The sequence below is a fragment of the Stegostoma tigrinum genome, unplaced genomic scaffold (assembly GCF_030684315.1).
Source record: "Stegostoma tigrinum isolate sSteTig4 unplaced genomic scaffold, sSteTig4.hap1 scaffold_472, whole genome shotgun sequence".
In the NCBI taxonomy this organism is placed as follows: Eukaryota; Metazoa; Chordata; class Chondrichthyes; order Orectolobiformes; family Stegostomatidae; genus Stegostoma; species Stegostoma tigrinum.
In genome coordinates, this window is record NW_026728400.1 from 45,460 (window position 1) to 61,425 (window position 15,966).

General features: G+C 47.5%; 1 protein-coding gene across 3 annotated transcripts in view; it reads right to left on the minus strand.

The window, feature by feature from the left end:
- Positions 1-15,478, minus strand: part of gmcl1 (germ cell-less, spermatogenesis associated) — a 51,705-nt gene extending 36,227 nt beyond the window's left edge. For all 3 annotated transcript variants that reach the window (XR_009444684.1, XM_059644054.1, XM_059644055.1), the window contains exon 1: positions 15,385-15,478. Coding sequence is in view for 2 of the 3 variants with exons in the window: in XM_059644054.1 (XP_059500037.1) it covers positions 15,385-15,463 (79 nt within the window). In the remaining variant the exon portion in view is untranslated. The remainder of the gene's footprint in view (positions 1-15,384) is intronic.
- Positions 15,479-15,966: the final 488 nt, after the last annotated feature.

The window sequence follows — 15,966 nt, forward strand, 5'->3', positions numbered from 1 at the left end:
AGAAATGGCAACACATTTCCAAATCAGAATGGTGAGTGGCTCAGAGGGCAACTTGCAGGGGCTGGTGTTCCCACTCTATCTGCTGCCCTTGTCCTTAGAGATCGAAGAGATCATGGGTTTGGAAGGTGTTGTCTGAGGATCTTTGGTGAATTTCTGCAGAGCATCTTGTAGACAGTACACACTGCTGCTACTGAGTGTTGGTGGTGGAGGGAGTGGGATGTTTGTGGATGTGGTGCCAATCAAGCAGGGGCTGCCTTGTGCTGGATGGTGTTGAGCTTCTTGAGTGTTGTTGGGGCTGTCCCCATCCAGGGCAAGTGGGGAGTCTTCCCTCACACTCGAAACTTGTGCCTTGTAGATGATGGGAAAGGCTTTGGGGGGAATCTGGAGTTAAGTTACTCATTGTCAGCACCGTGTTTAACTCCTATGATATAAATTGCCTCGAGGAGGAGAGAGGGAGAGAGACAACGTGAGAGGAAGAGAGACAAGGTGAGGGAGAGAGAGAGTGAGTGTGAGAGAGAGAGACAACTCTTTCTCCTTGGGTTATTGGGGATTCTGAGTCTTGTAACAGTTGGATCCTACGATCCCCAAAAGAACACCAATCTCAAGAAATTGCCCTCAGTCATCATGCTGGGCAGGTAACACAACGGTCCTGGGGTGTAAGGGAACAGTATCTCCTGCTCCTGCCAGCACCCGCACACCCCACCCAATCCCCATCCACTGCCCCACCCCCAACTTAACCAAGAACATAGCTATAGTTCTTTTGCTGCCCACAGGATCACACAAATGTTGTGGTACAGAACGCTGCCATTCAACCCATCATCTCTGTACCAGAGTAAACAGCAATATCCTCTTGTCCCAGCCAGTAACCATGTGCTCCTGGATGGAAGCGTCCATCTACCTTCCTGCATCACTGATGTCCTGACTGTGTCCGAGTCTTAGAGTTCAGCTTGGAGCCCAAACTGCAGACACTTGCAGCAATGCCATGCCACAGGCGACAGATGTAGCACACCAACTCACCTACTATTCTGAGCCAATCCTCCTTCCTTCACTTCGATCGGCTGTTTACTTACTCTGCGATAGAGCTGAAGTGAAAGCCAAGTTAAATGAAATACTCACCTGCATCCTGTAACAGAGAAAGCAGTGGAGGCAACAGTCAAGCCCTCCATCCCAGTCAGTGCCAAATTCCCACTCAGACCAAATTCCTGACCTTGCGGCACCTGCTGCCCACCAATGATGATCATTGGGGTGGAATGTCGAGAAAAAGCTGGAGTTACCTTACGAGTGGACAATAAACATTCGTCCAGCTGTTGGAGCTCTCACTCCTGTCGGACTGACCATTAAAGCAGAGAAACGCTAAACAGTACAGACTCCAAAGAAAGATGGAAGACCATGAGAGAAAGAGAGAGAGAGAGAGAGAGAGAGCACGAGAGCAAGAGGCAGGAGAAGTGCAGCACACAGCCGGTGCGGGGTATTTGGTGAAGCAGCCAAGATGAAATGTGATCGAAGACCAGATGGTTAGCTGGCAGTGATCCTCCAACACTTGGAGCTGCTCATCGAAGTGAACTCAAGGGGGGCTGCAATCCTTCAGGGCTCCCTGACAACTTGCAGTCAACAGGTTCTTGCTTCCTTCTGTCTTTCTCATGCTACAGTTCCCAACAGATCACTTCGCTGTGATTTAATATGCATCCCTCCAAACGCACTGCATTCTAACAGGAGAGAACCAGCTCCAAATAAATATAACTCGACGATGGCACGGCAACACTGGCAGAACTCTGTGGTCAAGATGTAGCCAGAGGCTGCAGCCTGGACAATCCTTCCCTCAGTGCCTGGTCCCAGCTATTCCCAAGACAGACTGCAGCACAGCAAGAATGTGATCGCACTAACAGGACAGCCCACATTGAGGGGTTTTTCCCTGGCGGAGAAGCAAAGTGCCGTCTCAGCTCCAGGATGCTGGATAAATCAGGGCGTGAGGACTCGACCTAATGCACCTCCTGGGTTGGTGGACACAACATTATCCTTTCTGACACACAACACACACTCAAAAATGCAATTACTGAGGCACTGAGAGAACGTGCTGGACGAAGCTCAGCAGGTCTGGCAGCGTCTGTGTGGAGGCAAAGAGATGAACAGTGCAGCTCTGCAACCCCTTGTCAGGAGTTGGGTAAAGCCTGGAACGTAACCGACAAGAGGGAGAGGGACGGTTGGGCACAAAACACAAGGGAAGGTCATGGATTTGGTGCAGGATGGGAGAGATTCAACAATTGGAGGTCTCAGGACACAGGGTCAAAGCGAGAGATTATAGGACATGTGGTAAAACCAGGGCAACGTTCACCTCCCCACATGCACCGGCTCTATCTCTGCACTGACCTGCTGAGGATTCTCAGCATTTCCTGTTTTTAGCTCAGATTCCTGGCACTTGTTGCCCGAAGATTTGCAGGCTAGGTGGATTCGGTACGGGAAATGCAGCTTTAGAGGGGCAGGTGAATCTTGGTGAGATGCTCTTAAGAGGCTTGGTGTGGGCTCAATGAGCCGATCTACGATACCATCCCATATTGTCCCTGGGGATGATGATGGTGAGCGAGTGCGTTAGTTTGCTTCTTGATTACTTTTAATGCCAACGGGGAACCAAGTGAGAAGCAATGAGAGTTGGATAAATCACTTGTGGGTTTCTGGTGTTCTAGTTGTAGTCATTGTTGGGTTGGCCGGTTGCCGGGGTGGGGGGGGGGGGGGGGGGGGGGGGGAGGGGGGGGGGGGAGGGGGGGGGGGGGGGGCGGGCGGGGAGGAGGAGGAGAGGAAGAGGAGAGGCAGCAGTGAGGAGTTTCAGTAATACAATAGTAAGCTGTTTGGGGGTGGGGGAGAAAAAGTGACACTGTAAACAATCAATCTTTCCGATTATCAATCACAATGTGAAAGGAGACAGAATAAAACACCACTGTGATGGGACTTCTGTGAGCACAGGGCAGTACAGAGTTAATCACAAATACGTTTTCAGAAAGCTTGTGCCATCAGACAGAACGCTTGACGATTATGGCCTGAAACAGTGGTGTTTAAAATTGACTATGTGCTGCTCTGTCTACATGAGGATGGATCAAACGGCATCAGCTATACTGGAAACTGCAGCGAGCTACCATGTGGTATTTTTTTGAACCAGTACCAACACGAGTTCCTTAGATTGTCAGGACTGTGCAGTAGGATGCAGCCTGGGACTGATGCTATGAGAACCTTCTTCCAACAAGGAACAACAAGAGTGAAAAACATACTTGACCGCAGCCATGCCAATCTGCCAGCTGTAGGTTTACCTGTCCATGACAATATCGTTAAGAGGGACAACCACACAGTCCTTGTAGAGACAAAGTCCTGCCTTCACATTGAGAATACCCTCCATCATGTGTGGCACTACTACGATGGTGAACGGGACAGGCTTCAAACAGATCGAGCACCTTAAAACTGGGCATGCGTGAGGCGCTGTGGGCCATCAACAGCAGCAGAATTGTACTCCAGCACAATCTGTAACCTCACAGCCCGGCATTTTCCCCACTCAACCATTACCATCAAGCCAGGGGATCAACCCTGGCTCAATGGAGAGTGCAGAAGGGTATGCCAAGAGCAGCACCAGGCACACCTGAAGGCAAGGTGTCAACCTGGTGAGGTTACCTGAGGAAGGGTCACTGGATCCAAAACATTAACTCTGATTTCTCTTTACAGATGGTGTCAGACCTGCTGAGCTTTTCTAACAATTTCTGCTTTTGAAGCTACCAAAAAGACTTCTTCACCTGCCACCTTTGAGACAATTGGGTTCACTCCAGGTGATATCAACAAACGGTTGGAGACACTGGATACTGCAAAGGCTACGGGCCCTGACAATGTTCCAGCAATGGTACTGAAGACCTGTGCTCCAGAAGTTGCTGCTCCCCAAGCAAGCTGTTCCAGTACAGTTACAGCACTGATATCTACCTGTCAATGTGGAAAGTTGCCCAGGTATGTCCTGTACATAAAAACCATGACAAATCCAACCCGACCAATTACTGCCCCCTCCACTCTCTAACATCAGTAAAATTATGAAAAGATTGATTAATGTTACAATCAAGCTGTACTTGCTTAGCAATAACATGCTCACTGACTCATAGTGTGGGTCATTCATTGCTAAAAGTAGTCAAGTGATGTTTCAGAGGGTTAAGATGATCTTGAACAGAACAAGAGCCCTCTGCTCTGTCTATTCTGACGGTGTGGGCATGGCTGAACTGTTTGTAAAATAAGAGCTGAGCCATCCTGGCAATGTTTGAAACAACAAAGCGCTGATGGTGTTCCAGAAGGATGTGTTCTCGGATCAGATGTGTGTTTATTCCTCTGTGCCCTGTGCCCATGACAATGTGGAGCTCTGACTGCACAGCGGGATGGAGCTGAGAAGTTCAGTAACTATACTACAGGCAACTGGATTCTGCCCAAGCGCCCAATTAGTCAACATGAACTCATCGAGAACGACGGCCCAAACTCAAAACATGGTGTGCACTGAGCCACACTGGCTCCCATGCTGATGATTTTTAAACTGCTTGTGTATTCAGGTTCCTCTGCTGCCTTTTGTCTCTCTACTCCTGCCACCTTCTCAAACCATCCCTACCTCCGTCACCTCCTCTGGCCCCGACACCCCTCCCTCTATCTCTCACTTCCTCCAGTTCTGAGGAAGGGTCACTGGGTCCAAGTTGACTGATTTTTCCCCTCACAGATGCTGCCAGATCTGCTGAGCTTTTCCAGCCACTTCAGTTTATGTTTCAGACCCGACACCCCTCCCTCAGAGGTTTAACAAGCAAAAAGCTTTTCCTGTGGCAAATCTGGACTTTTTACAGGTCCGATGGACAGAGAAATGGCAAAAGTAGAACAATTATTTTGTTGCTCTCTCAATACAGAACACCTCGCATAAATATTCAGTAACCAAGAGATGAATTAAACTGACAACGTGAAACAAGTTAGTATTAGTCAGGAAGCAGTGCTGGTAAAGTCAAGTGGAACAAAGATTAATCAATTCTCTGGATCAGAAGAACTCTATCCTAGAGCATTAATAGTGGTGGTTGAAATGCCAGTGTATGAATTGGTGGTCACCTTACTAAATTCTACAGGTTCCTACAAAGTGGAAAGCAGCTTAAGTTACCATACGCGAACACAGAACAGTACAGCACAGTACTTCGAGCCATGATGTTGTGCCAACCTATTATCCTACAAAGATCAATTTAAGGAGGGATGGAGAGTGGAGACCTGCAGACCAATTATCTGATGTCTCAGTCAAATCCAATCAGAAAATAAATAGGAGAATCAATTTTCAAGGTGGTGGTAAGTGGATACTTGGAAAAGAATGGTCAAATTGGGCACAGTCAACACAGGCTAGTGTGGGGGAAATGAGTTTATGAGGCGGTCACTTAGAGCACTGTCAAAGGGGAACCAACAGCTGTCTTGTTGCATTTGGATTCTCAGAAGACTTTTAATCATGCCACAAATCGGAGATTAAGACAGAAATCAAAACCCACAAGATTGGGGCTAACATATGAGCACAGAGTGAGACTTGGTGGAAGGCAAAGCAGACAGGATGGTAGATTGTTCCTTGTTGGGGACCACAACACTCAGTGCTTGGGGCCCAGCTGTTCACCATTGACGCTTATGATTTATTCAGCAGGACCAACTTTTTGCAACACCACATGGGGTGGGAAGGTAGGGTGCGAGGCGACTACGAGGGGGTTGCATGAGGAGTCGGACAGGCTAGATGAACAGGCTGGAACACCACAGATAGAAGACAAATGTGAAGTGTGACGCTGTTCAGTTTGCTCAAAAGGGTAACAGGAAAGCACAAACTTTATTACAGCATAAGAGGTTGCGAATTGCAGGTCTCCAAAGGGGCATGGCTGCCCTCGTTTTGACAGTCACTAGACACTGGCGTAGAGTGTAACCATCCATGAGGAGGGCAAATGACATGTTGGCCTTCAATCACCATGTGATTTATATACAAGTACCATTGAAAATACAGCTCTCAATTTTATTCCAGCAATTTCAAATGACTGCTTGTCACAAGTTTCTTCAGTGATGGATGATTCCACATTCGACCTATTTGCAGTCACAGCAGCAAAGCAAGTGACAAACCTCCAAAGATGAGCAAATGGATGGGGAGCAAGTGGAGGGTAGCTTCAAAGTCAATGATCATTCAAAATGGCAGATGACCCTGACTAGATCAGGCTGCTGTCTCCTGCTCAGCATTAAACTCTTGACAGAAATCACTTCAAGTCGCGTGGTTCTTCAAAGAGAGGAAGACTTTTTTTGTGTAAATTCAGAAAGTTAAATACCACTTCAGTCACAGAGCGAGACAACAGCTACTGTAATGTTGTCAGCAAGTTTGGAAATTTATGTTGGATTCCAGGAGTAATGGGTGAACAAAATATAAATGTTTGTCATCTTTCAAAGAAAATATTGCTGTCATTCTGATTAATTGAGGCTGAAAGTAATGATTTATCCTGTGGCAATGAAACTCAAAATCCAATAGGATGTTCATGTGCAGAACTGTGCAATGTAAAATTGACTTACTACATTGCAAATAAATCATTTCAACTGAATTTACATCTTTACTCATTTTCATAACTGACATTGCAAAAATTAGTGCACAATTATCTCCTGGTGGGTCTTATTTTGTAACATGAGGAAGTTTACAAAGGCTGCCAGTTCCCAGTGAGTAATCTCAAGAATACATTCGCATGCTGCTGCTGAAATCAGAAAATAAGCATTTGAAGTGGACGCTGTGGCTGAGACACCAGAACCAACTCTTGTTTTATACCCACTCAAGACTGCTCCCCACACACTTCAACATGGAGTGAAATCGTGCAGGTTGTAAAAATCAACAAGATCTCCAAAGTTTCTCAACTGCAGAGCTTGGTTCCAAACATCACCTGAATCTAATAGAGAGAGAGAGAGACAACACCTCAGGAGACCTACCCTCAAGTGCAACAATAAAAACACCAAGTACAGCTAGCGTAGTGGACAGCGAAGAAGGTTACCTCAGAGTACAACGGGACCTTTATCAGATGGGCCAACGGGCCGAGGAGTGGCAGATGCAGTTTAATTTAGATAAGTGTGAGGTGCTGCATTTTGGAAAGGCAAATCAGGGCAGGGCTTATACACTTAATGGTAAGGTCCTGGGGAATGTTATTGAACACAGAGACCTTGGGGTGCAGGTGCATTGTTCCTTGAAAGTGGAGTCGCACGTAGATAGGATAGCGAAGGCAGTGTTTGGTAGGCTTTCCTTTATTGGTCAGTGCATTGAGTACAGGAGTTAGGAGGTCATGTTGTGGCTGTACAGGATGTTGTTTGGGCCACTTTCAAAATTCATACAATTCTGGTCTCCCTGCTGTAGGGAAGATGTTGTGAAACCTGAAAGAGTTCAGAAAAGATTAACGAGGATGTTGCTGGGGTTGCAGAGTTTGAGCTATGGGGAGAGGGTGAATAGGTTGGAGCTATTTTCCCTGGAGTGTCAGAGGCTCAGGGGTGGCCTTATAGAGCTTTATAAAATCATGAGGGGCATGGACAGTGGAATAGCTAAGGTCCTTTAGCCCAGGGTGGAGGTAGTCCAAAACTTGAAGGCAGAGGTTTAAGGTGAGAGGGAAAAGATTTAAAAGGGACCTAAGGGTCACACAGAGAGTGCTGTGTGCATGGGATGAGCTGCTTGAGGAGGAGGGGGAGGCTGGAACAATCACAGCATTTAAAAGGCTTCTGGATGGGTACATGAAAAAGAAGGCTTCGAGGGATATGGGCCAAATGCTGGTAAATGGGTCTGGATTAATTTAGGATATCTGGTTGGCATCGATGAGTTGAACAAGTCTGTTTCTGTGATGTATAGCTCTATGGCTCTGTGGTCAGAATCCAACGTGCAGTTTTAGCTCTACACCGCATTGGATAATTTAATGGTTTGGGAGTAAATCACAGTAATGTACAGTCACCAGAGTGTGTTTGGGATCTGAAGGAGATTAAATCATGAGGAACATTTGTGTAAACTTGGCTTGTGCTGCCTTGCATTTAAGCAGGCTGAACGATGACCTGCTCAATACGTTCAAAATGTGAAAAAGATTTTTAAGGCTGTACACAGAAAACCCAGATCCGCTGGGGAAACAAAGAAAAAAAAGAGAGTGCCGAAGCAGTAAATCTGAAACAAACACAATGTTGGGGAAACTCAGCAGTCTGACGGCATCTGTGCAGAGAGGAACAGAATGAATGTTTCAAGTCTTGTCCAGTTCTTCTTCAGATAAGGGAAGGTAGTGAGGCTCAGGGCACGAAGAGCATGTGAGCACATTTCCGTGTCAGGGTGGTTACTCAGCATCAGAAGCACCATTCCACGTGAAGCTTGGGGCAACAGGAGGTGGCAGGCTTCCAGCAAATGTCACAGCCAACCAGCCCCAGTGAACTTACTATCCTCTCACACCAAGCCTGCTTCAGGAAACGGGAAGTACATTCATGACACAACTGCTTTCGAGTGAAAGTTGGAAGCTGCTTTCTTATCATGAGCGTAACAGCAAACGACTAGTGGAAACAAGAACTGTTCAAATTCTGAATGCCGGAACCAAGGCATTTATGCCGTACCAAGCTGTTGACGGATCGGAAACTTAGAAGCCTGAATAGAATTGAACTTTGGATCAAGCTCAAGCGCTTAAAGAGCTTTCTCCTGCTATACACACACACACACACACACACACACACACACACACACCATGGGCCTGTGCCATACACCTAAGCAACCAGTGAAAACACAAAATAACTCACTGGATTCCAAGTATGCTCTTAAACTGTAATTTGTATTTTGGCAGCTCTCAGTGTTTTAGCAACGGCCTAACCATGGGAATAGCAGCCGCGGGATAAACAGGCTGATGGGTTAGGAGGAGAATGCTCACACCAGTGGGGCACATGTCACAAGCCTTCACAGAGCTGGCACACAGGGTTGTTTCAAAAATCATGGAGCCATTCATTCTCACGTGCGTCAGAGTTTAAAGGCCAGTCAGGAACTGGTCAGACAGGAGGGAAAGGAAAACTGAAATCTCACTCTCATGGAGTAATTTTCATGAGAAGGTGCCAGTTGAAGTGTGAAATGAGATGTTGATACTCATCACAAAGTTTGGTTTATATACAGACTGGAGCCCAACATGCGTTTGCCACCTTTCCATTACCTTCCACATGCCACCAACTTCTCTTCAAGCAGACCAAAACCAAATTTAAAAACGGTCCACAAAAAGGTCAGCCATGATCTTAGTGAATGGCACAGCAAGCTGGAGGGGGCCAGACGGCTCACTGTTGCTCCCATTTCCTGTGTTCATTATTTTCTTGTAGCCCTTGAAAGGGGCCCACTGTAGTTTTCTAAAAGATCCTTCTTGGCTCAGGTTAAGTGTAGAACTTGTGCAGTCTATGTTCTATGTCTTCAACTCACTGCTTGGTTGTACTGGAAGTCACATGCCTGAGTTTATGGCTGTAAGAGTATGGCACTTTCATAATATTTTTGAATTAATTGGGATGGGACCTCTGTGATGAAATGAGACTTTGGAGGTATTTCTCGGCCCTGGTTCTCTTGAAGGTGGGGCACGTTGAAAACCTGGTGCCAAGGTGGTTGCTCAAGGAAAAGCCGAGGAAGTAGCTTTGGGCTTTTGTGAACATTTGACTAAAACATGAGAGGGTACAGTCAAGCTCAGGTTTTCGTTTTGCTTTCAGTTGTTCACGTGGGGGCTTCGGAGTTGAAGCTGCCACATGCAGCTCTCTCTCCCTTCTCCTTCTGCTGCTCTATCGGTGTTCCTTCTCCTGGACAGAAGGAGATAGCAAGTGAGGGAAGTTGGCTTCACTGAATTTGTCTCTGCCTAGGGTCTGTTTATGAGATGCTGCTATCTTGGAACCGGTGGTGAGTAGTAGTTCAGTAATGTAATACTTTGAGAGTTGAAATTAGGCCAACCATTTTTCTCCTTTGTGTTTTAACCGGCATCTAAGAATAAGGTGGGTGAGGCTGAAAGCCCAGCAGCTGGACCATCCGAATCATGTCTGGAACCCAGCACCTTCCACTTGCCTTTTAAAGGTGCTAAAGGTCGGGTCTAGGCTATCTCCTTGGCAGGTTTAATCTGGGCCATTACGCCTAGAAAGAGGCAAGACCCCCAAGCTCACTCTTGGATACCTGAGCTTTCGAAGATCTCCTCTGGGAGGATTCTGCATGTAAAAAGGGGAGAAGTGAAACAGCTATTCTTTTGGAAAGGTTTCTGGAAGCCTCCCGCTTGACATTCTGAATAAACTCAGGCTACTGTCTCATTGGGAATCATCAGACAATGTCCAATGACAGGTGTCTACACCCCATGACCTGTTGCTGTGTGCAAGGGAGCCAAACAGAAAACCATCTAGAATGGTCCATCATACCCCTTTGTTCTGAGAGCGTCACCGACCCCTCCCCCCAAAATACAGTGAGTCTCAGAAGCAAACTTTGCCCACTTTTCCCTGAACTAGTGTGTGCATGTGTTGCGATTATTCCTAAGGGAAAACATTGCTGCTTTCCCACTTCAAATTGTGCATTCGACAGCTCTGCATCTTGTTGAAGCTTCAAGTCCTGTTACTATATCATTTTCTTCAAGGAATCTCGTCAATAGATCATTTTATTCAAACAAATAGGGAGAATAAAATACCAGGATTGGCCATGTCAGGAAATGGGTGATACAATGAAAACCATGTTGAGACCAAATAGGATAGTGAGACTAGAGGAAGGCCATGCAATTCTCCAGACTTGGCAACTGCAATTCTATTTCCAATGACAGCTTCTATTTTCTAGCAACCTCTTTTCCCCTCTGTGCTCCAAGTCTCATGTCTTGGCCTAATACAGGTTTGTCTCCCATCTCCAACACAGTTTGAAACTCTGAACGAAAATGCGTCAAACTAACAAGTCTCGCCACGAAATGAACTACAAACACAGGCCCATATTTATCCATCAACCAAGGTAAGAAATAAACAGTTTGCGCTGGCTGGGGGATCTGGCTGTGCAAAAGACGACCACACAAGCCAACAGTGACTGCACTTTAGGACCTAACTTCACAATGTGAGCTACTGTTTCAGGGTGCCCCACGGATGTGAAAGACATCATATGCATGCAAGGTCTCTGACCTGGGTGCAGGTAAAGAGATGGGTGGAGGGGTGGGGGGGGAAACGACATGCAGTTTGTGTAGAATCCAAATGCATGCAGTGGCAGATCCCTGGTCTCACAAATGAAATGCAGCCACTGTGAGCATGCTCAGTCTACACAGAAGCTGGGTGCTTCTCCTGGCACCTACAGTCCATCTCATTAGATAGGACAGTGGGGGTGGAAACAAAAAGGCAGTGCCACTGGCTGGGTTAATGGAAAAGAAAATGACAATGACACAGACACAGAACAGAAAAGGGACCATTCGACCCATCTTGCCCACGCCAATCCAAAAGATGCCCAGATGTCCTTTCTAACCCCGGTCTTCACAGCCTGCAGTTTACGGCAACTGGGAGGTGCAGATGCAGATTTTTTTTTAAGATAACACGCAGAGCAGGCCGAGCAGAGCAGGCCGAGCAGCAGAGGAGTGGGAAAGCTGGTGTTTCGGCTCTGGACCCTTCTTCATTCCTTGTTTTCTCAGTTTCTCCAGCATCGGCAGTTCTTACAATCTCCAGGTACTTTTTAAAGAAGGTTTACAGTCCCTGCCTCCACCACCCCTCTTTAATCCTTGCGCGACCTGACCTCAGGGAGCACCAGGCCACTGAGTAAAGGTTAGGACCCTTTCAGGACTATTGCCATCCAAACTGAAGCTCACACACGACGCTGAGCGCAGCCAGGGACAGATCCCCTGCAATCTGAGCTCTCTGACACATGGGCATCAGTTGACACCCTGCAAAAGGGTAGAAATAAAAAGATAAGAACGGAAGCAATTTTCCATGATAATCTCTGAAGCGGAGGCACAAAGTGTAGGCTTTCTTCCCTTCCTGGATCATCCCTCCGGGGTTACACAACAGTTCCATCTGATCACGTGGCTCCATAAATAGCTCCACCAGAATAAGTGTGACATCTGCGTATTGCTTGTCTGTTCATGCTTGTTCAACCTGAAGCACCAGCAATCTCTGGCAAACACTCTTGTCTAGAGATAGTAGGAACTGCCAACGCTGGAGAATCTGAGATAACACGGTGTGAATCTGGATGAACACAGCGGGCCAAGCAGAGAAATTTCTGAAGTAGGGTCCCGACCTGAAACGTCAAGCTTTCCTGCTCCTCTGATGCTGCTTGGCCTGCCGTGTTCATCCAGCTTCACACCGTGTTATCTCACACTGTCTTGTCTTCCTGTTTCAACTTTACAAGCGCAGCACCAGAGAACAGCAACAGCTGGAAATTGAAAGCTCGGATTCTCACAATCCACAGCTGTCTGAAACACAGCCGGCCAAACGGCCCCCTTCAATTATTCAGGGAGCCTTCAGCAACAAGAAACATGATGTTAGAAAGTGAGACAGCTTGAACTGTTTCCAGTTTGTTTGGGTTCTGCTCACACCTGGAGTCAGAAGGCTGTGGGCTCAAATAGCACAGCAGCATCTGGAGAACAGGAGCCCAGGCAAAGCTCCCAGTGCAGGGCAGACAAAGTGCTACACTCCGAAAAGTCATAGCAGGTCACGTTGCAGACAGGGTCACATCAGATCAGAGAGGCACTGTGTCTAAGCAGGCCAATCAGCCCATCGAGTCCACACTGACCCTTTGAAGAGCACCCCATCCAGACCCACTCCTTTACTATGGACAATCCACCGAACTGGTCCATCTTTGGATTGAGGGGGGGAAACCGGAGCACCCGGAGGAAACCCACGCAGATATGCGGAGTATGTGCAAACTGCACACAGACAGATGGTCACCCGAGAGTGGAACCCAGATCCCTGACGCTGTGAGGGAGCAGTGCTAAACACTCAGCCACCATCCTGCTCGATATTTTTGGAGTTTGGGAAGGCTGCACAGTCGGCATTAGCGTGCGTCATAAACGAGCCATCCAGCCAACTGAGCCCCGAGTTGTGCTCGTGACTGAGTATTTACCTGTACATCCCACCAACCGACCCGTGACAGCAGGTGAGTGTGGAAGAGTCTCCTGGTCAGCCAGAACCATGGGGTCACCGCAGCCCAAAGGCTTCTCCACATCAGTGGCTCCTGCACAGATGCTGGCCACAGACTGAACCGCTACAGAAGGGGCCCTTGAGGGACGACCAGCAGAACAAGAGACCACTTTCAAGATGAGACCTCACACCAAGGTCCCATCTGCCAAGCTCTGCAAGTGATGATGAGAGTTCTGCACATTTATCCCTCACACATCAAACAAAGAACTGAAGATGTGAAACCAAAGTCAAAATTGCTGGAATAGCTCAGCAGGTCTGGCTCAACTTGTGGACACAAAGTAGTTCTGAAGAGTCACCTGAATCCAAGATAACAAAGTATGAGGCTGGATGAACACAGCAGGCCATGCAGCATCTTAGGAGCATGAAAGCTGACGGTTCGGGCCTAGACCCTTCATCAGAAAGGGTCTAGGCCTGAAGCATCAGCTTCTGTGCTCCTAAGATGCTGCTTGGCCTGCTGTGTTCATCCAGCCTCATACTTTGTTATCTTGGATTCCCCAAGATCTGCAGTTCCCATTATCGCTGATCACTTGAATCCAAAATGTTTCCTCTGCCCACAAATGCTGCCAGACTGCAGCAGAGAGGATGTGTGCCCGGCATGCAAGCGCTTAACCAAGCGTGTGGTAAAGTTGAACACTTTTCCTTATTCTTCTGCCTTTATATTCTACGTTTTGGCTTATTTTTCTGTGTTTTAAGATGCCACCATGGAACGAAGACACGGTATAACACGTCTCCATTGCATTTTTGAACAAAATATACGTGGAAATAAAATCAATTCAAAAAAATTTCTGTTACCATCAAAGTGATGAATGGATCCTTCTCACGTGTGTCGTGTGTGGAGAGAAGGGGGGGGTACAGCTGTGCAAAAATTACAGGCACAGCACTTCCCGTGGTGACCACAGCTCAGAAGGTGTTGCAGCGGCTGCAAAGATGGTCAAAAAAAGTGCTAGGAAAATACCCGTCTTTAATTTTACTGAATGCTGATGACTCACTGCCAAAATAGGGCTATTTCAGCTGCGTTCATTCAGGCAGCAGTCACCCAGAAAATTAGAAACAAATGCAGATTGAACATGTACCAAGTCAGCCCTGGTCTGGGGAGACATGACACCTCCAGCATTCCGTGTCACAGGGTAGTGCCAGGCTTTAGGAGGAGACCATTCAGGCATTGCAGTGTGTCTGATGGGGACAGACTGAGTGTCTTAGGCCTATACTACAGAGGTTTAGGACAATGAGAGGAGGAGATTTCATTGAGCAAGATGACCAGGTCAGAGGCTAGGCGTACTGCAGCAAGTAACTGACCCAGTGATTCCCCAAAACCTGACCACCATCCACAGGGCACAAGTTGGGAGTGTGATGGAAAACACCCCACTTGCCTGGATGGGGGCAGCTCCAACAACACTCAAGAAGCTCGACACCATTCAAGGGAAAGCAGCCCCCGCTTGACTGGCAATCACATCCACAGACATCACCAGCAGCGTGTATGACGTACGAGACGCACAACAGAAATTCAAAGATCCTTAGACCATACCTTTCAATCCCAAAACCACTTCCAACTGGGACACGGGCAGCAGATACGTGGGAACACCACCCCCTGCACATTCCCCTCTGAGCCACACCCCACCGGGCTTCAAAGTATATCGCCGTTCTTTCGGTGGGTCAGAAATTTCGGAAATCCCTCCCTAAAGGGGCATTGCGGGTCAACCCATAGGAGAGGGACAGCAGCGGTTCCACAAGGCAGCTCAGCCCCACCCTTCTCAAGGGGCAACTAGGGACAGGGTAATAAATGCTGGGCCCAGACAGCGACATCTGCATCTCATGAGTGAACAAAACCACCACTCACCCCCCACCCCCAACAAACATGGTGCTAAAAGATAATAAGATCCCTGAGCAGCAGACATTGCGGCCGCTGAGCTGGCTCCACCAAAACAGGTGACTAATCTTGGCATTCAAAGGGTCACTTTCACACCTGCTCCCTGCAACCCTTGACAGACCAAAGAAAAGGCCCATTCCAGCCCGAGCCACATGCAACAACAGGGCAGCGAAACCCTCCAGAGCAGAATAAACCAAAACATTCAGAGTCCGCTAAGTGAAGAGATTGTTCAGTCTGTTATCATGAACTGGAGGCTGTGTATTCCTCAGTCAGTCAGAGGGTAACACTCCTGTCAGTGCTGACCCAGTCGAAAATGACACTTCAATGTTGGTAGTCCCTGTCAGATTCAATATACAAGTACATAAACATACCCTCCGTGTCAATGTTCTGGTCAGGGATCTCCAGTTCGATATAGCTCATGTTGGACTCCTTCCATGACCCACTGAACATACTTGAAAAGTAGCCAGACTGCAAGATACAACAACAACCAAAATATTCACGTGTTAGGTGACTCTCCAAGTTTCTGACAAGCCGCAGTACACAGAGGAAAAAAAAAGTTTTAAAAAAAAAAAAAAAAAAAAAAAAAATCGCAGCTGGTGCCATGTGGTCACAAGCCCGATGACATCACAAGCAGTAGCTGCTGGAGAAACTCAGCAGGTCTGGCAGTGTCTGTGATGACAGAAACAGAGTTAACGTGTCACGCCCAGTGATGTTTCCTCAAATGAAGTGGTGGTGGTGTTTGGGGGTGGGGAAATGCTGGATAAAAAAAAAATGGTGGTTTGAGGTGAATTGTTCCCCTGAGGTTTTTGCAATCGCTATTGGAGCAGAGCGTTGGAGGGTGGAGTATATCAGCTGGGAGGCTGAGGGACGGATACACGGTACAAAAGCAAAGCGAATTTTGACATGGTCAATCTGTGGCACACATTCACGACATTGACCTGGCTGCCACAGGT